Source organism: Anguilla anguilla, chromosome 14 (assembly GCF_013347855.1).
Source record: "Anguilla anguilla isolate fAngAng1 chromosome 14, fAngAng1.pri, whole genome shotgun sequence".
In the NCBI taxonomy this organism is placed as follows: domain Eukaryota; kingdom Metazoa; phylum Chordata; class Actinopteri; order Anguilliformes; family Anguillidae; genus Anguilla; species Anguilla anguilla.
In genome coordinates, this window is record NC_049214.1 from 18,110,379 (window position 1) to 18,134,249 (window position 23,871).

The 23,871-nt window shown below is 40.5% G+C and overlaps 1 protein-coding gene across 1 annotated transcript in view; it reads right to left on the reverse strand.

Moving 5' to 3' along the window:
• Positions 1–10,368, reverse strand: part of LOC118213010 (prostaglandin G/H synthase 1-like) — a 30,600-nt gene extending 20,232 nt beyond the window's left edge. Inside the window, exons 1-8 of the mRNA XM_035391598.1 lie at positions 10,206–10,368; positions 9,996–10,082; positions 6,833–6,949; positions 4,655–4,795; positions 2,585–2,728; positions 1,996–2,177; positions 1,529–1,612; positions 651–897 (exon numbers count right to left, since the gene is read on the reverse strand). Coding sequence (XP_035247489.1) covers positions 651–897; positions 1,529–1,612; positions 1,996–2,177; positions 2,585–2,728; positions 4,655–4,795; positions 6,833–6,949; positions 9,996–10,082; position 10,206 — 1,003 coding nt within the window. The 5' untranslated portion in view covers positions 10,207–10,368. The remainder of the gene's footprint in view (positions 1–650; positions 898–1,528; positions 1,613–1,995; positions 2,178–2,584; positions 2,729–4,654; positions 4,796–6,832; positions 6,950–9,995; positions 10,083–10,205) is intronic.
• Positions 10,369–23,871: the final 13,503 nt, after the last annotated feature.

Sequence of the window (23,871 nt, forward strand, 5' to 3'; positions counted from 1 at the left end):
TGCACATTTTTTCCATGACTCATGGATTTTAACCAAATTTATATTTAGCAAAGATAATAAAATTTGGAGCTCAATTATTATATCAATTATTCAAACTTTATAGTGCTGATGGAAATCTGTGAGTCCTGCAATACCCATATGTGGTGTGGGGATGGCTGGTTTAAGCAGCCACACCTGCCCTGGGTCAAGCTAATTAGACCTGGCCAATTGGATAATTGGTGAAGAATTAGATAATTGGCCAGGCTAATTGGACCCAGGAACAGGAGTGGCTGCACCTGTGCGTAGTGAGGTAATCACTGCGCACAGGTTAAATCTGCCATCCCCACCCACACCAGGGAGCTTCGGTCATGACTGGGTTACATCTGCTCACTTTGGCTGTAACATCTTGCCAAACCCTTGTTAATAAATCTGGACTGCTTGGAACATCATCTCCCTGTGTTTCTGTGCTGGAGGGCCCCAAGGAAAGCCACTTCGGTGGCCTGTGGCAGGCGTGTTTGCCACACCATATTATTCTGCTGGACTGTGATGGCAGGTATTTCATCCGCATTTTCATTCTGAAAATTCCCACACCGACCTCCCCAGTGTCCATATGTGCTTTCAGTGGTGTTCCCCCACCTCCTCCTGTCTTCTGCCTGCATGGTGGCACTTACCGATGATGATTAGCCGTGCGGTCTGATACAGCTGCTCATCGTCCCAGGTGGGGTGCTCCGCCTTCAGGACGTCACAGACGCGGTTGTGCTCACGCAGCCACAGGGTGGCATACATGGTGAGGCCTGGCAGTAGCCCAAACCTGTCCTCGCCAATTGCCAGGCGCTGCTCTTCTGGGACGTGCGGGGGATAGATCATGGACACATCTGTTTCTGCTACCGTCGGAGGGTAAACCTCTCCGTCAATCACCTGTGTGGGCAAGAAATGGCTTTAAAGTTACACATATCTCTCTGCTAGGCAATCACACATTACACCCCTGTTTCCATTAATGCCCTATTATCTACAGCATGGAGACGCTATGACGCTATTATAGCACTATGAATATTACTACTTTACATTTTATCACAATCGTTTAGCAGATGCTTTTATCCAGAGCGACTTACACAACTTTTACATAGCATTTTTGTAAATTCACATTGTATCCATTTATACAGCTGGATATATACTGAAGCAATTCAGGTTAAGTACCTTGCTCAAGGGTACAACGGCATTGTCCTACCCAGGAATTAAACCTATGACCTTTCGGTCACAAGCCCAGTTCCTTACCCACTGTGCTACACTGCCGCCCTTATCAACCCTTTTATAATCTGCATGGTTTTGTACTCAAACGCATCAGATCACAAAACGGCAAGAATTACACTCTTTAACCAAACCAGAATTAATTTTAGAATGAATCTAACAGGTTTATGCTTTTTATGGCTGCATGATAACATCTTCTGAAGATAATTCATGCTGAATTCACTGTGGGGAAATTACAGCTTTCTACCATCCCAAATTAACGGCTCTCTTCACTGCAGCTGATATTTTGATGTGATTTTACCTGGTACTTAAGCTTTCCATCTTTGAGAAGTCTGAGTTTTAACTGTCGATCCATACTATATCCATAAATATGTGCAGCATCAACCTGAGGACGTGACAAAAAGACAGACTCACACACAATGCAAATTCAAAATCCACATCCATGTGGGTCTGTTGGATTGCCTTGCCTTTCTTTAAATATTTTGATACACGCTGTGGGATATTACAGTCCAGTGATCTGGAGCATGTGGTGTCAAATGGGAAAGTGTCAGGGATGACATGATTAGGTCAGTAAATACACACTGTCATTATGAATTTGGTCTGTTTCAGTGGTAACAGTCCATGTCAGTGAAGATTCCCAGTATCCCAGTGATGACTGAGATGGTCATTAAAGACCCAGGCTATTTCACGGATTACTAAGACTGTGTGTAACTTTGTCAGTGAAGTTCTGAACGGTGTAAGCGCCTGCTTCAGTGAAGACAGACTCACCCCATGCCCCAGAGCTAAGGTAAATTCTGATCCAATCTTGTGGTTAGTTTTGAAAAACTGATGTGTGAAATGTTGGGCAAAGAAGCCAAACATCAGGTTGGTTCCACGAGGTTCTGGGCGGAACTTCCTCCGCAGCATCAGTTTATTTGCCAACTCATCTGGATCTGGAAGCTCAGGTTTTCCTGCAAAGGAAAGAAACACCCTGGATCAGTCACATTTTGACTGTCAGCTGCTTGTCAGCCACTAAGTCGGTTTAGTGGTTTTTTTTCCGTTAGATGTTTAACTCTACCCCCAATGCAAAGTAGAAAAAGGATGATATCTCAGTTAAAAAAAAGAAACCAATGTATAATATAAAGAGATAAAGACAAGTCTGTAAGCTGTAGCTCTAAAAACAGCACGATGCATTATTTACTTAATGTAGGTCAGCCACATCCTTCAGATATTCAACCATGGCTTTTTTTTTCAGAATTCGTCAGCAGCACCTTTAAAGTGTACGGTTACACTGAGGTCGCTGAATGAATGAATATACATGTACTTACACATGAAATTATCAAACCACTTTAAAAAGATTTTAAATATCAACAGTCACCTTTAACCCCCATAGGGGCTGGACAGTCCTGAGGGATGGGCGGCAGAATTCGGGTGTAGAAGGTGATGTTGGAATATGCCTCCCAGTTCAAGTAATCATACTTGGTGTTGTAGGTTGGAGGGTTGGGGATCAGATCTGACCTCACTGGAGAGGGAGAAGAGACAGAATAACTGCTCAGGTCATTTCTACTATGTCCTTCTGATTAATATATTATGCATATTGCTTATTATATGATGACTTGGGTTTATTTGGAGGTTTAGCCATTGCTTCATCTCTTTGCTCAAAAGCAAAATGTATCATTGATTTATTGCCATCACTTTATGTGAGATATGATGTCAAGTGTCTTTCTATAAGGGCGCTCTCCTTTTCATCCTGTCAAATGACCTCTTTCTATTTAAATTTAAGTGCCCTGATACACAATACATTCATCTTCCAAAATAGTCGCACTGAACACTACAAACAAAATCCAGGTGTTCTACATTCTAAATAATCTCAGCCACAATTCTTAATCTAAAGTTTTTTTAAAATATTTAAATATTAATTTCTTGGATACAATGCTGGACATTCTAAAGGGTTGTATTGCCTTTTAATACTCCTCAATTCACCCAGGTTGTTACACATGCACGAGTAGGGTAACCTAAAATGGATCCACTGTTGTTAAAACTCCCCATACAATCAGTCTTAGGATCAGAATGTTTTAATAACTTTCTCTCTCACAACAGTCAATGTAGTTTATTTGTGCCTATTAAGCAAATGATTAACATAAACTTGCTTGAACCCATGTTTTTATTAACGTTGCCCAATATCAAACAGCAATAAAATAGGTTCAGAATAGTTCTTTACTGCCTATTAAAATAAATACCATTCCAGGTACTGAATTGCTGTTCACCTCCACAAAAATCACCCTGCACCTAAAAAGCAAATAAACGATGCAGAAAATGTTGAGGTTGTGCAAGCTGCTAGCTGTGCAGTGACTTGGCCCACAGGGTGGAATTCCTGGAACTGCAACGCAAGTAGAATGCAAATAATCCACAGCCAGCAGGTTTAGGACATGTGCTGTGGACAACCAGCGTGTAACAGGAGGCGAGAATTCTGAGCATGAATGAGCACAGCAGAAGATGGGAAGATAAAACCTCTACTTCTGACACCGTGACAGAAGAAGGGAGCTTCTCGGTGACACGCTCAAATGGATGGGTCCACAGACACACCTTGTTCAACCAGCATAGAAATCCAGGTACAAAGAACACAGCAGGGTGTGGGCAACACAGTAGAGCAATGTCGGGAATAAGAGTCATATGATCTGTGTTGCCAAAAACCAGTCGATCTCATTCAAGTTAAATGCAGAGTTACATGCACAGTACATAAATGGCTGAAAGACACACTAGAGCCGATAAATCAACAACACTCAAAAAAAAAAACCAAATGTGGTCTTAAATGTGCTTAAACAGTTACGCCTGGTGCCAAGATAAATGGAAGCTTGTAGAACACATTTATCTACTTTCCACAGCACTTCCTCTGGTCGCTAACACAAAGTATGCCACCCTCCCATTATGGTATTCACCCTGGCTGGCTGCATTCACTTCAGAGAACCATGGGCACTTGGACACCTGGGAAAGGGCTCATTCCGGTATATACTTTCCCTGCCACATGAGAATTACTTTAACTACCTGAGTAGCGTGGCAAATGCTAGCTTAGCATTCTATGGCAGATAGCTAGGACTTTTAACATTGTTGGCTAAATGGCTGAAATGTGCAAAATTTGCCAGTCACATGTCTGTTGTGCAGCTCTGGAGACTGAGATTGCTGCTTTCCCTTTTTTTCTTTTAAAAAAGGTATTTAAAGGGGAAAATGAGTATTCATTCATCATCAACTGTCATATGCATCGATGACCTATACATAGGTCTTACATTTACACATACGTCTTACAAACACAGCCATACAGGCATTCAAACATTTACATACACAAATGCGTATTTAGCATCTTTTCTTTTGTACAGCTCATACTAACAGCTATTTATAATGATCTATTCTGTCCCCAGGTGACCTTCTGACCACATCTATCAGTACTGACCGGTCAGGACCACACCCATGAGCCAGTCTCGGAGTCTGGTCGCGTTGACGATGTCCCACAGCCACTTGAAGTGGGTCAGGATGTAATTTACCACATCTGGGTTGGGCCTCAGCAAATCATGAATTCTGGACCAGAACTCGGCTGCAAACAAACAGATTTCAGGAAGACATGGAGTTGGTGATTTCCCACAGGTTTTAATACTTTTGCAACTTTTTATAATCAAGCAGGTAGGTTTGAGAAACCATTTATGCTGACCCTCAGGCAAAGAGTATCCAATAAATAGATCTGACCAATGTACAACAAGACTCAACAGGCCAAAGTAATTAGACCCACCCAACCCTCCTTTTAACAATGAACAGAGACAAAGAAACTGATCCTTTGCTGTGATTAACAGCAAGAAGCAATAAAGAATATGTTAATAGCACCGGCCCGGAATATTCTTTTAGGGAGGAAAAAGCCTCCAGGAAATAGTTGGGAGGATTTTTTCCAGAGGAAAGGCAGTGCTTTAAAGATTTTGGAACAAGTCTGCAACAGCATGTTCACCTACCAGGTAAAACTTGAGTTTTAAAGAGTTTATGAGAAATTCTCCAGAATGTAGTGTCCTCAAAAATGACTAACAATAGTGATAAAGTTGGGACATAAAACTATAAAATAGAAAATACAGGTACTGCATGATCAAAAAAAGGAAAATAGTTTTATATTAATACAAAACGAAAGATTTAGTTTGACTGGTAATATTTTTCCTAAAAATGTGTGTCTCATAATTATTAACACCCCTAACAAGTCTTTTAAATAAAATCCAAAAAAAAAAAAAAAACCACCTTCATGTGCTACTTTTTAAGGTCATCTCAATCTTAGGTAACTGTATCTTGGCCTCCCATGGTTTTCTGTTTTATTGAAATACAGAGCTCTCAAAAGAAACAAGCCCAAGTATTGTTGACATTCACAAAGCAGGACATTGTTACAAACAAAAAAAGACACCACTTTCCAGTATTGGGTCAATAATGAAGAAGCTTAAAACCACTGGAACACAGATACATCTATAAAGGATAAATGGTAAAGGATGGAACTGCATCTTGCCCCCACAAACAGTAAATCAAAAAATATTCAAGAGTCAAGTTTCCAAATCTACCACCAAATGGCGCTTCCATACCGACAGACTTTTTGGAGGGGTCATTAGAAAAGAAAGCCAGCTGAGGACAGTCAGGAAAAATAGGCAGCTGGAGTTTGCTAAACAATATTGGAACGTGAGCTTTCTGGCCATGCACACCCGCTGTGGGTTTGGCATAGGAAGAGGGACACATGTTGAAAAGGATGTTGTACCTATACCGAAATTTGACAGTGGATCTTTGATGCTTCCTTCATTAAATGCTGTTTATTTCAGGTCAGCTTTAAGATAATAATTTTGTGCTTTTGGTAGAATACATCTAGATACAATTATGTCAAAAACACTTGTTTTCTAAAACGTGCTTTCACTTGATGTACTGGGAGGATGGCAGGGGTGGGCGTATTCACAGTAACCACTCAGAGAACTAGAGGGGGCGAGGCAATTCCCAACGAAGCTGGAGGGGGAGTGTGAAATGCATCTCACTGGTGCTAGCTGTCAGAACATTAGTGCAGCCTCAGAACAGAACTGGAACTAGCCGTGAACTGGGAGGCAGTTTCTGTTCGATGCAGGTGAAATGATCGGAGTTGCATGCGTGATGCATGCTCATCACAACAAATGACAGGAGTCAGAGAATTAGGGGAAACGTGCACTGAGACACTGCGCTGAGATTGAGCTGTAACCAAAATGGTATCGCATGGTCTAAGAATAAGAACAGCAGCAATGACTCTGTGCCCGTTGTCCCATTTAGGGTGTTCAGTGATGCGGATGACCTGACTTTTACATGTGTATGGTGCATGTTTATGCCGAACAGTCTGCCACTGCTCGTTTCGATAAAACTAGTACAGATCTGGGAGACATTAGGGTTTACAATACTGAGGGCAAGACAGTTCCTCCTGCAACCTTGCCGTTGGCACAACCCGCTCAATTCTCTCTGCCCCCGCCACCTGTTACTGGCGAAGCAGACAGTATAAATACTTCGCATTCCATGCATAGAAGAAGTAAGGAAAAGGAAATTTGAAAAACAAAAAAACAAAAAAGTCCAAAATTAAAATAAAAACCTATTTACTTACGGATACTGCAATTTTTTCCATAGTAACCAGTGCGGGTGCAGTCACAGTCATAGTCATCCAGGCCAATCCTCATACACACTCCCCAGTTCTCACAGGGGTAGTGACAGCAGGGATTTACTGCAGAAGAACACAGAAGACACATTTCTACAGTTGGGAACGAGCGTATCAATTCATCAGTTGTCTGCTGAATCTTCAGGCACAAGAATTTGAGATTAAGATACACTTACATTGTTTTTGTTGAAAACCTGACTGCCGAACGAATGTATTAGAAATACATAAAAGTGTACATAAGTTCACATACATCTGAGATCATGCCTCAATTGTTTAGGAAATGTGTTTACCCTCTGAAAAAGTAGAGGAAAGACACTAGTGGTTGAATATTTTTATTGTCTGATACGGACTTTGAGAAATTTATCTCTGAGCAAATTACAGGTTTCACAGATATCAATGTTCGCCCTGGGGTCACAAACATGACTGTCTGAGATATGCTAAAAGGATAACTATGAGGTCTCACAATCTCTTTCGCTTTACATAGGAATGCATGCTCCAAAAATAATAACTAAAATTTATGGATCAGATTTTCTGTTTAGATAAAACAATATCCCTGCTCTCCTTCCCCAGATGCCTATAGAGACTGTATGAGGTAAAGGACAAAGTCTGACTTCCTTCGTACACTTAAAATCAAAAACCAATTAATCAAGACAAGGTGTTTTATACCATGAACAGGGTGCGAAGACTTGCAAATTGCAGGTTCATTAAGTGCACCTTTGCCAGGCTCCACAGCTGATTGCTGATTACTGGGCTTTGTGCAGTCAGAGTCAGTCACATCAGACCATGGTTTAACCAATCAAGAATTCAAAAAGATCTTTTTTCTAGTGTATATACCTCAGAATTGGTTGGAGATTACCAATCAATGGAATACCTCTTTCAAAATCTGAGTATTCCTTTTTATCTACTGATTTACTGGCAGATCCTGAGCAGTCTTTGACCCTTAAGAAATCATAAGGGAGTCCTCATCAATGCAGCCTGAAAAAAACACCTGTGCCACACGGGTTTCCATCTGACTTTTAGGAAAATTATCAGCTCAACTTCCCTTGCTTCAGTTGTCAGAACTTGTTCCAATACAAGGAATGAAATTTGCATTTGACACTGTTTTCACTTGATGAATTGTGTTACTTTTATTGTGTTATTATTGCATTGTGTTTTATTGTATTGGGTATTACATTTATAACTAATATTCAAACATGGCACTCGATATAAGCAATCTGATGTTTAATTGGTGTAAATATATTGAACTACAGGTTGCCTTACCATATATCCCATATGGTAAGGCAGTATATGCACATGATGTTATGCAAGTGGTACTAAATACACAGTATACAGTTGTGTGGTTAAAATATGTACTCCTTAAATTATTAATTTTTTACCGTTTCTGTTTCTGAGGCACTGCCTTCTCTGAAAATGTGTTGTAGTTCTCAATGGATCGGCCATGAGCTAGTCTGTGACAAAAACTTGGCAATATAATTTTGCATTAGCCTATACCTTGTATTTTGTATATCTATATATACAGATACATTGGTGTTTATTCCTGTTCAAAAGCGATAACTAATTTTTGAGCAAAGTTTCTCAAGACTGCCAGCGAGGGCACCACACTGTGCAAGGTGGTTTCCACAACAAAATATGTTAATCAGATAAGCTGAATACTAATCAAAACTGGGAATTTGTGCAATGACCACAAATTACCAATTCACTGATTAAAGCTGAGCATGCTCTCATTTTGATTGTTCATTTTTAGTGAAGCAAATACCCCTGCGACCACACAACTTTCTCACAGGACTCACAGTCTATCTAGAGGCACACATTCCAGAACAGTGCTGATTAAGGAGATTAATCAAGCCTAATTAATGAAGATGTCAGTGGGAAAATGCGGCACATGCAGTGAGATCTCTTGATGATGAGATAAGAAATGCTGATGTAGTCTGGCAGTTCTAGAGCAACAACAAGCAGCAAGGCGCAGAGAAAGCAGGCAATGCTCAGTTTTACTCCATTTCAAAAGCATGTTGTGTTTAGAAGAAAACATCCATTGCTGGTAAATTAAGAGGATCAAGAGATTAAGAGGTAACAGCATAATATTACCAGGCATCAGACATGATTAATAAGAAAAACCTTTATTGTTAATCAAGCATGAAAAAAGTAGTGGTTCCTGCAGTTGCAAACAATCAGGCATTAAATACCTTACTCTGAGCTTAAGTAATCAACCTCCTAGCCTTAAACACAACACTTTTCCTGAACACAAGCAGCATCATTTCTTAACCCGGCCATTCTTCATTAAAGAAATCCCACTGTACATAAAAATTCAATTTACCTCTGATCTATTCATGCATGACATGCGTAATGCAGATTTACATTTACGAGGACCAAAGAAAATTTGTATAATGCTAATTCACATGTAAAGGGTCTGTGCCTCTGCTTACCATAAACCCCTGTCAAATTAGACAGTTAAACAGCCTCTTATTAACAAAAGTGTGTTGTTTTAGCAGACTGATTTAGTATGCATGGTTGTATTGCATCATCTCCCAGTCAGGTCTTTTCAAAGTAGCTGGGAACAACACTGAATGCAGTCTTTTAATAACACGCTGGAAAATGTGTACCCAGACACTAATAAAAAATAAAAATAAAATTGTGTTCTTGTCAGATTACAGCAGCAACTTTAAACTGTGCCCTGTTTTACCAGGTAATACACTGAGCTTAACAGTCCAGTGTAAAAATGAAAACAAAAAATTAAAATATTGTTCTACTGCCTGCATGACAAATGTTCTCCTCAAATCACCTACCATCTTTCAAGGGAGAAATGTACCATTAGCCACAAGGGATCAAGAAATACCTCTGACCAGGAACAACCATACATAACAGCAGATAATCAAGATAGTAACTGGCATCGACTTGTATCAATGATTTGAGAATGAGTGTTCTAAAGAGAGAAAACCATTGTAACACGCAAAATGAGAACAAAATATATAGCCAGATCACCATGTAGTTTTGTTTTTCCTAATTAGGTGGATTTCTAGATCATTGCATTAAACAAAAACTATTAATTGGCATACTACACAACAACAATTCCAAAAGTCCTTGTCAAAGTAAAGGGCCTGTTGATAACACTTACTTGGTTTTGAACCGCTTTCGTCGTTTCCGCAGCAGAACTGTCCCCGTAGCAGCAGAAAAAGTGCAAAAGACCATGCAGAGGTGGACACTGGCAAGTACACAGCATTTCATTATTAATTGACGGTGAGAACAATCTTCATTTTAAAAACACTGTCGTAACGTAGTAGCCTCAAAGGAAAATGTGATTTCAAAGCTATGATAGACTACTTACTTTTCAAGACACGGTTCCAAAGACCAACGCGTACAGACGTCCTGCAGACGTACCCCTCTCTTCCGACGAAGCAAATAATGCAAAAGACACTAAACTCTTGTACAAATATACATACTGTGTTTCCGTGCCGGAAATGTTTTCCATGTTGGTCATTTGCCTCAATGCAATAAGCAACCGCGCGAATAGAGGTTTATCGCCCCTCCCCTCACCCACTGTAATCACAAAACATATTTTACATATTTGAACATTATGGATCATTAGTATGGCGCCAAAATTCAGATGAAAATGCAAATCGTCAATTTCTTTGTTTTTTATTGTAACAAAGAACATGCTATGTACATTTTCTACAATAAAACAACACGATATAAGCATCACATGTAACATATGTATAAGGTAATATTTTCAACTACAAAAAAAGAAGAAGCATACTTTCAATTTAAGGGCTAGGGTATTCGGTTTAAATTAAAGAGAATTAATATATATATATATATATTGAATATTTTATTGAAGAGAGTTTTGCTGGTTTAGTGCAATGTCTTAAAGTTTCCAAATATATGTTAAAAGTGGCTCTAAATTTCATTTCGTTTTCATTCGATGTGCGCAAAAGCCATGACGTAATTAAAATGAAAATACTAAAGCATTTCAAGTTGATGGAAGCCCTTTATCTGACTGTTTTAAAATTTAAGTGAAAGTCCACTTCACATTCAATCTGTCTACGACAAACCCTGCCATAATTGTATGAAATTATGAAAAGCTACATTGTAAATAGCAGTTGAATTACGATAGGGTTGTGTCGTAGAGGGCGATAAACATTGAATTTGAAATGTAGTTGGCATTGTTTTCTTTGTATTCTATGTAAGGGTACATCTGCAATCGTTTTTTTAATTTTTTTATTTGGGTTTATAGAGCCAATGCAAATAAGTATTTTGCAGAAATCGCCCCCTATAGGCCATATTGAACCATAACGCTGCGTGCCTGTGCATGCTCTTCAACAATACCGGTTTCAATCATGCCCTGAGGTATTGTTGCAATCGACATAATTTGAGGGCCATACGCGTAGTTTGGGCGTGGCCAACCATTTTGCCTAAATTGAAATTGTTGTCCTGAAGCCATATCTAAATTTACTTAACAGTTTTACACAGGGACCTGATATTGATCAAGCTGAATTTGGTGAGAATTGGACACTGTAGGAGAAGCACAAAAACTGTCAAAAAAAATTAATAATGGCAGAAATTCAACTATGTATGGGTTCTTTAAATAGATTTATTCAGGAAGAGGAGGTACATGTGGTACATGTGGAGGACATTTGGTTCATTCAAGTGAAACAGGATGGCTGTAATCATTTTTTTAACATTGTAATTTTGTAGGTGGGGAGTGTCAGTTGCATGGATATCATGTCATACCAGACATGCTTGCCAAAGTTTGTGAGTTTTTGAGCATGGGAAAGGGGTGGAAAATTTAGCAAGAGGAGGAAGAAGATGGAGGAGTAATGATTTGAACATTGCAAGCTTCAAGTGGTGCTGTAGCACCACCTTGGGTGGCATGTGCACAAAATGAGATACATACAATCTACATGGGTTCTTTTTCAGTTTGTATATTTTCCATAATTTGAGCTGTGACTTTATTTAAAACTGTGATCAAATAACCTTTTGAAGCCTATTCAAATTAGTTCTTTGCAAAAAGTGCCATATTGCGCTATAACACGCTGTGCAAGCTTGTACAAAACATGGCTGTGTAATATCGCCTGAAATATCATTGCAATAGGCATACATTTGTGGCCAGACACATATTTTGGGCATGGCAAGCCATTTTTGTTTAGTCCTGTGGCCATCTTTTGACATATCAAAATTTCCTTCGCAATTTAACACAGTGACATGCTGTAGATCACACATGCCGAATTTTGTGAGAATCAGAGAACATTCTAGAAGAATGTACGAATAAGTACGAATAAGTTTGTTCTTTCAAAAATTCTAAATTGAGGAAAAACTAATGTGGTGGACACTATGGGTTCTGTGATATTATTTGTTCAGAATGAGATGGTAGACAGAAAAAATTTGGTGCATGTACGTCAAATGGGATGACCGTAGTAATTGTTTCAATGTTGCCATTTTTACCCTTGGTGCTTGGCCCCCTAATAATAACCCTAGCAAAAACAATATGGGTCCTATACACCCTTGGTGCTTGGCCCCCTAATTACCACAAAGTGAAGAATAGATTATGAAATTAATGTGAACAGCTGCATGATCCAGTTCACTTGAATATTGTTTTTTAACGGTGCCTGTTGTAGGTGTCATAGTAAAAGGATCACTGAAAGCCCATGTTGCCCCCATATGAAAACATACAGCATCTTTATTAGGCTGCTGCACAAAATCATTGAAAGTTTCACTATACTCCATTGTATTGTCATCATTGCATTTATGTTCCATTGAAAATGTAACTTAGCCTATCTGTTCATATTTTCACAAATGTAGGTAGTGTAGAAAATGCAGTATTGCATTGCTACACCTTAAAGAAGGTTGTTTTGGACCTCAGTCTGGCCTTGAATTGAACATGAGTTATGCATCAGTCAAATATGCAATTTGAACTTCTGTAAAGCAACAAGGAAGTTTCAATCCACTGAATTTGCAATTCACACACCACACCCACATACATACCCACAGGGGGTAGCAAAGGAGGAAGTTCAGGACCGTAAAAAGACCATAAGCTATTAAATTAATGCAAAATATATTACTCACAATCTCATGTTTCAGACAGCTTTTTCGATGACTGCATTATTCTGTTTAACATTTGGGAAAGATTTATGGCACATAATTGGTCACAGCATCACCCGGAGAGGGAGGGTTTCCATTAGTGGGATTGTCCCTGTCTCAGAGCCCAGCAGGATGCAGTCTGCCTGTGCCATCTGTGCATGACATATGCAGAGTGGGAAGAAGGAGCCACATGCAGCATACACTTCTGGAGGAGAAAATGTCCCTATGCAGTATATCAACAGTCTTCCCCAGACCGATGAAACAAAGGCTTGGCATTCTGTGGCAGTAAATGACAACCCCCTGATTTACTAGTGAATGAAAAATGCATGTGAGCGAGTGGCATAGCACGGGAACAGAGATATTTCCACATGCTGTATGCACTCATCCTCAATCAACAACACAGGAGGCCACAGAGAGATGCGTCCAAAGACCAACAGTCTGATAAGTAAACAATGTACACAATGAGGTATATTATGCCACAGTTTTTGGAATTCCATAACAGGAGACACTGCCATACACTGTATATCTGAATAATATATGCACAACAGGCTCCATTTTAGGTGACCGTAAGAGATGGAAAAACAATGGTTATCAAAAGGATATGGTACTGAATGTAACCTTTTTTCAGCCAGTCAGTGGGGCAGACAAATGTAAGTTTTGTAGACCTCTCATGAAGCGTGGGATTGTAAGTATAAACAACGTCATGAGCCACGGCATAACTAAATCATGGATTTAGGTTATATCTTACATTGATAAATGGTAAATTGTGGTCTGCAACAAATCTTTGCATGAGCATACTTGAAGGTGGGCCACTCAGCTCAGACATTGCTTTGATAGCTAACTGCATACAACTATCTTATTAGTTTTTATGTCAAGTGAATGATATTTTAAATACCTACAGAGGACTCTGGAGACTAGCTGGCTTTACAGTGGCTGGTCTAGGGGCATTCAGTGGTTAGCAGTCAATGTCATCAGTCAGGTCATCATTAAGTTCCATAAAATATCCTTCATCATACACAGACTATCTGGTAGCATGGTGAAGATGAGTCCTGAGTTTGAAACAGTGCCTTTCAAAAGTGGACGTGTACAAAAATGGCTGGGACCAAAGGAACCAGAGGAGAACTAAGAGCTATTCCCGGATGGAGCCATTCAGGGTGCCTGCTTGGAGGCACTGCAACAGCGAGGATGAACAAAGGCTGCATGCTGAGAGAAAGCGGTTAGAGAAGCAAGGACAGATCAAAAGGTGATAAAATGAGAATTAAACATGAATCAGCAAATGAGATGATTGGACATAACTGGAGGAGTGCATGAATGACATACTCTATGTAAATGAATTTAACATGCTCTCTGTCATAGAGGAAAAGTATGGAAAAGAGTGGCTAGGAGGAAATGATCAGAAAAATATATATAAAAGGCCGAGAATATTATAATGAGAGGACGGTCTCAACAAAGACCACGACTAGAACATGATACAAAGATATTGGTACATAGATTTTGAGGTCAAAACTTTTTAAACGGCTCCAGTGTTTTAAGTTAGAGCAGGAGTACAACACAGACAAAGATAATAGCCAAAAAAGGCTTCTTTGGAAAAGGGAGGAAATATCAATGTATCAAAAAGGGTTTTGTTTTCCAGTCAAAATTATGAAAAACTACAAGTGGCAAACAAGTAGGAATCCAAGGCACTCTTAATGATAAAGTGAAAAGCCTTTATTCAAATGTGGCAAAAAAATATATATATATCAAAAAGTGATCTATCTAGCATGATTTAAGGAGGGGTCTTCAACATAAAGCACTATTAATAGAAATCTTAGCCATTGATTCTCAATTGGGCCAACTAAAAGTCTGCGGTCCATTGAAAAAGCAGCACCACATTGGGCCAATTGAAAACGTATCAAAGAAGCCCAGAAAGTGAACTATCCATTTAATTTGTCATCTTGGAATACATATAGCAGGAATTTAGTGATAAACATAGCCAGCTTGGACATAGTCAGGATAAACTGACACACTGTTTCAACATCTTCCTGTATGAGGTCCTATATTCTCAAACAAGCTAACTACAGGAATAATATGGCGGCAGTGCAGTATAATGGAGCTGGTCTTGTAACCTAAAGGTCACAGGTGTCACAGGTTCAATTCCCCAGTAGAACACTGCCGTTGTGCCCTTGAGCATGGCACTTAATCTACATTGCTTCAGTATACATCCTGCTGTATGAATGGGTACAATGTAAATGCTATGTGAAAAGCTATGTAAGTTGTTCTGGATAAGTGCATCTGCTAAATGTCTATAATGTAAAACATGATTTTTTATTTGAAACCTGTATTCTGAAAGATTCAAGCTTACTAGTGCAAAAATTATTAATATTGCTTGATAGTTACAGTTGGTGTCCTTCACCCACATTTATTTGGATGATCCCCAAGGCTCAGTTCATGGCCACTTTTTATTTTTCTTCAGTGGTATCTTGGTATCCTCAGAACCTACATACATGGGGGTTTATGCCATCAGTCCTGAGGACTTATCTCTCTAATCGGCCTCTTTTATACACCCCAGTCAAGAGTGAGTATTCCACTGGGATATTTCCACTATGTTTTCATATGGCCACCACCTGGCACTTAACAAGTTGAACCTGCTCCAGTAACCTGAAATGGTCTATGGCTTTGTGGGAGGGGCTGCAGACTGGTGGAGGTCGTAGGAGTGATTGTGGACTGGGGGATTTGGGGAGGGGGGCGATGGCCGCCAACTATCATGGACGCAACACGTGGATTTTTCCTCCTCTTTGTTTCTTCTATTTCTTCTTTGTTAAATTGACTTACTGTACGTAGTAATCATTTCCCTTGGCTCAGCTCTATAACAATATTATGCGCTGTGTGTATTAATGCCACCAATAGTTTGAACTGTGTTTGTTACAGTATATTAAATTGATATTATTTGAGATTAAACTGATTGTTCAATAATAAATAGTGCTTTATCCTTACATTCCACCATTCCAACTTTTCTTCCATTTGGATTGCCATTTGTACTGTATTGCACAACTCAAAAGTCTATGTTCAATTCACTCTTCGATTATTATCAAGAATGATATCTCAGTGACTACTCAATAGTTCTTTGCTGTTGTTTGGCCAACAAAACTGCAAAAAACCAAGGCTTACACTTATGATATAAACACAGATACAGTCTGTATGCTTCTGTGTATAAGCAGGTGCCAGTACATGCAAGGTACAAGCATGTAGGAGTTCAAAAAAAGGTGAAGAATGCTACTCCCTCACATGGAGGAATTTGAACACCACGCAAAGTGCGTGATGATGACTTCAGTACAGATCAGGGCTTATATAATATTTATAGGCATTATATAAACCCTAATCTGCACACCCCTTCAAATATTTCCCCAGACTTGGAATTGGCATTATATTCTGTATATAGGATATAATGTAAATTGAATGGTACACCCCACTTATTTTTACAGACCAAGGGCCATTGCCAAGTTTTTACTTTGAAAATGTAAAATGGATTATCATGCCTGGGTGACCCATTAGGACCTGTTTATTTTTTAATAAACAGGTCCTAATGGGTCACCCAGGCATGATAATCCATTTCCTGTTTTGCTTGTGCTTTTGTGTCAGTCCATAATGATCTTCAGTGACATCACCAGGAATGTTTTTTTCCCTGGAGGTACTAAAGGGGAGCCAGGACAACACATGAGGTACTGATCATTTGTTTTTAGTGAAAAATGTAAAATTGTAAGAAAATGCTTGGGAGCGGCAGCTCTATGCAGATTTGTAATGGGGCTATGGCCGCGGCTGGCTCCCCTTAGTGCTGCCACTGTTGATCTTGTGGTCTAAAATAAGTCACACAAAATGCTAAACAACTTACATTTGTCAATGTCAATATGAATTGTACCAATAAGCAAAAGTGGAAGGTCCATGAGTCAGAAAGTAAAAGTCCTGACATGTGCAATCAATGCTCTAATTCACTTATTCCTACCGCCTGGCTGAAGAATTGCGCTAATTAGCGAATAGTTTATTGGAACAAGATAGTGGGGAGGACTTTTACTTTCTGAACCTTTCTGAACTTTCCACCTCTCTCTGTAGGACATTGTTTTACTCCGCCATTAATGTAAATACCTCTTAACATTGTTTCTGCACCCATGTTCCTCCACATACGCCTGTAACAGCTGCCATTTATTGTTTTGCACTGCTGACCAGCTCATAATTAACATCTGTATAATTGTATACTGCCTTGTGTAGTGTCAGTGTTGCTAAACTCCACATGCATGAATTGACACCTGCTGAAAGCGCTCTTCAGAGCCCAGATGGCCACATGACAAAGAGGTTTATCTCCAGGCCCTACCCCCCCTTTCCACTCCTCCCATTTATTGCTCATTTATTCAGAAAATATTTAACCTAGCACTATGAAATTTTACTTCAAACAGCTTAGACATGTCAGTAGTCTAGTCTTTGGCCGTTTCAGTTACATTAATCGAGTCGGATACAATTAAAACCGAGGTCGGTAGCTATGATTTTATCAGAGGTCCGGAATAATTGTAACAGTAAATGAAAACATACGCAGGTTTTTCCCGCACATACTAATGTTAATCAAGGAAACATAATTCCAGTGGCGATTTGAGACCAGCCACATCCTCAGATTAGGAAGCATGGGGCTATGTTCATGAAAAAAGACGCGAAAACATGGACAAGCAACTTTCGTGATTTATTGTGACGTGAGTTGTGGTAACGGCCCAATAGATGAGGAAAGCTGCTTTTGTTTGTTTCTTGTCATCCAGGTAAGCTTTTAAGCTTTCACTAAGCAGATAGCCGTAGGCCTATCAAACCATACAGACCAATCTGGTGTGTGCTTATTATAAATGCCTGTGTCCAGGTAGGTTTTTTTCCATTAATTACTTTGAGTAGGCTATCCAGAAAATGAGGCTATGTCGACACAGCAAGCTAATTAGCAGAACACATTTAATATTAAACTCTGAAATACATTTCATCCATGGGTCCTGACACCTGACAAAAACCTGAGTTCACCAGAAATGGAGCGATACAACAATGTTGCTTTCCTGCCGTGTGCAAGACGCATCTTAAATAACGGCAGGAGAGGGGGTCGAATCATTTTGTGGCTGATGGAGGCCGCCGGTGGCCGCTGCAGCGGCTGGCAGGTCCTCCTGCCAGTCGGCTTCTCCCGACAGTGAGTATGGCGGGTGCCCTGGGATGATTTTGTGGCGGATCTTTGGCGGGTGTACTGGCGGGTGATCGAGCGGAAGCTAAGTTTTACTGGCTGTGGTGGGTCCTGCCAGATATTTTGTGGCAGCTCTGATCGCTGTCTGGTTGTTCTGCCAGATATTTAGTCTGCGCTAATGGGAGCTAGAACAAGATGTTTTCCGAACAAGCTCCGAACAAGATGTTTTCGTGTGATGTCACATGTTAAATTAATTAGACAGTTCTTATCATGATTGCACCGGGAGGGTAGTGCCTGAAAAGCCCCACAGGCTCCGTGTTCGACTCATCAGTCCGGCAACTGAAGCAAATTTCTTAGGATTTAGGTTAGCCTATGATGGTGTTTCATTGAACTTGTTTAATGGCAGGTATGATCTCCTTGTTTTAACTTATATGTTCCACCGTAAATGCTTTATTCTAAGGATGGAACCGAAATATTTTCAGAAGAACTTTGTTCTATTCCCAATTTTAATTATTTAATTATAAACAGCATAATACAACAGATGCTTGGTAATTGTTACTATAAACAGGTCAAAGATGTGAATATCCATTTGTAATGTGAAAAATGTCCTGTTATTTGTCTGAATAATAATCCATACTCAAAGCTCATTTGAAGGCCTAAACAGATTTTTGACTATAGTATCTCTTCGCCAAAGGTTGCACATGATTTGATTGAAGGCTCAAAATAGTAAACTCTCTCACCAACCCCCAGCCCGGGTTTCCTGCCCTAGCATAGTGACTGGGAAAAGGTCTCAAATCAAATCAAATCAAATCAAAATGTATTTATATAGCGCATTTCACAAACAATATGTCAGACAACCCTGGCCTATTCTCCCACAGAAGCAAGCCTAAAGCAACAGTGGCAAGGAAAAACTCCCTGTGGCAGATGGGAAGAAACCTCGGGAGGAATCAGACTCTAGGGGGAGCACCCATCCTCTTCTGGTGGCTCAGGGTGTAGCTTAGTGACCAACATGGTCATTCCGTCAATGTTCACATTGATCAAATTAGTGGCAGCTAAATTACAATCCTGTGGTAGCGGCTCATATGATGGGCAGTGGCATTGGTGGGGAGTGGCAGGTGGAGACAGAAGTGGGCAGAGTGGTGGTGGCAACGAAAGGGCCAAACTGCAGTGGCGGGGGAGTCCAGATGACAATATTGTGAGATACCCTGAACAATTATGTTCATAACCAGGCAATATCAAATATATAATTATCTCTTTGAAGAATTCCTTTACCATTGAAGAGGATGTGTCTCTTTCTCTTTGTGTGTGTGTGTGTGTGTGTGTGTGTGTGTTCAAGTTCCTTTTTAGTGTGTGTGTGTGTGTGTGCGCACGTCCATATTCTGCAAGAACGGTTGAGTCTCTGTGGGGGGAGGGGTGCCGGTGGGGGAGGAGCGGTGCACCAAACCATACTGTGAGAATGTTGTTCCCAGGAAGGAAGACAGAAAGAGAGAGAGAGAGAGAGAGAGAGAGAGAGAGAGAGAGAGAGGATGTGTGTCAGTGTATGTCCGTGTGTGTCAGTGTTCATATTCTGCAAGCAAAATTTAGTTCCTGTGGTTCCAGAGGGATTGGAATTACTAGTTCATAATACAAGAAAAGAATTGTGCCCGAGGAGGAAGGGGAGGGTTGGGGTGTCTAGTCTAGTCAAATATGAATCAAATAACTATCCACAACTTTCAATCCTATGCCATACTATCAACAATCAATATTCTTTGCCGGGTCATATTTGACCCATAACACCACAAATGTAACTATTTTTTCAGAGACCTTCAGAATTGAATAAAATGGTGATCATTGGTTTTGTTGTGTTTATATAGCTGTTTTTGAGGATATCATGAAGCCTTGTTCCAATAAATTAAACTAGACGGTGTTTATGACATATCTTAACTCAAAAACGGGTCACATTTAACCCTAACACAATAGAACGGATTTATAATCAGAGGACACCGCCACCCGCCTCTCAGATAACAGCCAGACCTTAAATTCACTCCTATTTAATGTCACGGTTTCTGTGCAGGTAGATCATTTTTCTGTGCCTGCACCGGCTCAGTGGTTAGCATTCCGATTAGCCACTCGGCTAATCGTTATTTTGGGGTGTGGGGACGATTAGTTCGAGCTTGCAGATTAGCCACTCGGCTAATCGTTATTTTTGGTTCCTGTGGGAGGATTGTTCCTGCTTGAACATTCCATGCATTCCTGCAGGGTTACCTCTGATCGGTTTCACCTGTGGGTTGCTCACATCTTCCGCTGATTACCAGCCACACCTGTGGCTGGGTATTTAAAGCGTCAGTAGGCAGTGGAACGGTGCTTGAGTGTAACGTGTTTTGCTCTAGCCAGTTCCCTGTCGCTTTTCTGAGCAAGGTGTAAGGATTTTAAGAACAAAGAAATTTAAAAGAATTCTGACTTCAGTTTGTTTTTTTTTGGAGAAAGGTATTAGGACGGTATATGTCCAGATTCTGAGGCTGGCGGTTTTAAGGGGTTATTGTGTTGCCGTTGGGGCACAAACCTTTCTGCCTCTTACTAACCAGTTTCCCCCCTGGTTTTAGTTGGCCTCAGAACTTCTTCTGTTTGTTTTTTGAAAAGACATTTTCTTTCTCTCTGCTTCGGGTCGAAGTCGTTTTTTCTTTTCTTTTCCCTGTTCCTTTATTTTCTTTATATACTCCTTCTTCCTCAGTTACCCGTTTAGGGGTTTATTCATTTTTTGGGATCCGTCCCTTAGGAGTATAGCACCCCCTTCTTATTTCGTCTCTCATGAGACTCAGTGGTTACTGGAGTGCCCCTTTGGTAACTTATAGATCCCCTGTTTGGTCGCGTCTGGTCTTCACACTTCCCCTCCCTCACATTTTAAAGCAATGGGTAGAATTACATGATCGAAAATTCTTGTCCAAATTCCAATCGGAACATTAATTTTGCATAATTTCATTTTTTTGCATACATTGCCCTCCAGGCTTTTTTCTGTGAGTGATTTTACTGCCAAACCAAACTTCTGTGATGCAAAAATAGTCAGACCAAGGCTAGTGTGCTTTGGTTATGTTCTATTGGGAAGTTATTTGAATTGAATTGGAATTATTACTTGGCCCTGTAATATCTGCCCATGGCTTGTCCTATCATTCCTATGCCGACGACACGCAACTCTTTCTCTCCTTCTCCCCATCGGACACACAGGTCCCTGCCCGCATCTCCGCTTGCCTGAGGGACATACAGAGCTGGATGGACAATCACCACCTGAAGCTCAACCCGGGAAAGACGGAGCTAATCTTTATTCCTGCCCTATCCTCTCCCCTCCTCGACTTTTCCATTTCCTTAGGGGACACCGTAGTGACATCATCACCCTGCGCCAAGAATCTCGGAGTGATGATGGACAACAGGCTGTCCCTCTCCAACAACATTGCAGCAGTAACCCGGGCATGCAGATTTTTCCTATACAATATCCGCAGAATCCGCCCCTTTCTCACCACCTACTCAACCCAGCTCCTGGTCCAAGCAATGGTTCTATCCCGCCTGGACTACTGCAACTCTCTTCTGGCTGGACTACCGGCATCTGCCACCAGACCCCTGCAGCTCATCCAGAATGCTGCGGCTCGTCTGGTCTTCAACCTCCCCAGACACTCCCACGTAACTCCCCTGCTCACTACCCTCCACTGGCTGCCTGTTATAGCTCGCATCAAATTCAAAACATTGGTTCTAGCATACCAGGCAGTCAAGGGATCAGCCCCAGCATACCTTCACAAGATTTTCAAACCCTACATGCCAGCCAGATCCCTCCGTTCTGCTACCTCAGGACGCCTAGCACCTCCCCCTCTTCGCACCTGAACTTCCAGAACACGTCTCCTGTCTGTTCTGGCCCCACGATGGTGGAATGACCTCCCTGTGGAGGTCAGAACAGCTGAGACTGTGACCCATTTCAAACGACGACTGAAGACCCACCTCTTCAGGCTGCACCTCTCCCCATCCCTCCCTTCCCCCCCTGTAAATGACTAAACTTAGGGGTGTAACTAGGCAGCTGTTTAATAGGTGACTTAGTTGATGCGCCAGTCTTAACGACTACTTGTATTTTTATTTATTTTTATTTTTCCATAGATTGCGTTGTTGCCGTTCTCGTTGTTAGTGTTAATCACTTTAACCACCAGGGTCCAAGTTGAACTATGCGGTTGTTCCCTGTACTTGGACCGGTACTTCTCTCTAGGGGTTTCGTCATACTTGTTCCTGGTTATGGTTATACACTTTGTTGTACGTCGCTCTGGATAAGAGCGTCTGCCAAATGCCTGTAATGTAATGTAATGTAATGTAATGTAATTTTATTTTTTTTGACTGGGGTGTAGATTTCAAGGTGAGATACTGTTATAGAGGATATGAAAATTGTTTCCCCAAATTCCACCATCTTGTTTATCCAACTGATATGGCTTTGCAGCCTTTAAATGGTGGCACATGCACCAAAACTGTTTTGTTGAAGTAGTTTAATTTTTTTTTTGTATGGAATGCTTATATTGTTTGAGGGTTTCCAAACATTTATGTTTTAGTGTGGAGTCATGTTTGTGTTCATGCTTTTGGTTAGATAGTTGTTGTAATTGTTCCCTTATTTGTTCACATTCACCATCAAACCATTTTTCAGAGGTTTTTTGCTTACCATTTTTGTGGTGGTACTTTATTGTTTTTCCTAGGTTTGCCTTGAGTGTAGCTTTTTGGAAGATAGAGTTTATGGCTTTGGTTGCCACATTAATGCCTTCAGGGTTATTCTAGTAGAATGAGTTGTTGAAGGTGTTGATTGCACCTTCTATTTCATCTGAGTACAAAGCCGCCATCTGTACGATTGGGTTATGTGAGTACAACTAACTGGGTTGTTTCTTTGGGGTTTCACACATGTGTTTCTTATCAATGTTGATCAGAGTGGGGGGTTGCGTTCTGACTGTAAATGCATTAAATAAGGGGGGCTGAAAGTCTGTGATGACATAGTTGACAACACTACACCCAAGAGATGAACAGTAGGGGAAACATCCCGAACGGTCCCCTCTGATCCTACCATTCTAGGAGTGACAGGCCAGAGTCCCTGCAGATGCACTAGCTCTGTCACATCCCTACTGAGTCTCTTATCAGGGTTGATCCTCGCTGATGTGGGTGAGAGGCTCAGAGATGCTTATTCATGTGTTCATTTCCTGCCTCATTTATGCAGTCAGGTTCTGAGTCTGTGCAGGCATTAAAGTCTCCACATAGAAGTATTGTACAATGGGCTTGAAAATTTTCACTTTCTTCTGTGTGTAGAGAACTGAAAAAATACTTCATCATGGTAATGTGACTCTGATAGAGGAAGGTATATTGCAGAGATATAGGTATAATTTTTCAAATGGCTGTATACTTATAGCCAAATGTCTGCAGTTGTGATATGTTTAGAGAGATCATCTCTGAGCCAGATTACTTCTCCTCCTGAATCTCTGCTGTGATGCACTACACTCATTTTAACTGAAAGCACTATGATATCACTACAGCCTGAGAGACCCTGAGTAACTATCAGGTCAACACCATATTTCTTTAAGGATCAAAATATCAACGTTGTCAACATATCAACATATCAAAATCTGGGTCTGTGGTCTTAAGACCGAAAGTACTGGAGTATAAACCTTGAACATTTCTAGAAGCTTACAGTGACAGATTTCATGTGAGATAAATAAATAAATTCAAGCCAATTTGTAAATGTATGTGTGCGCCT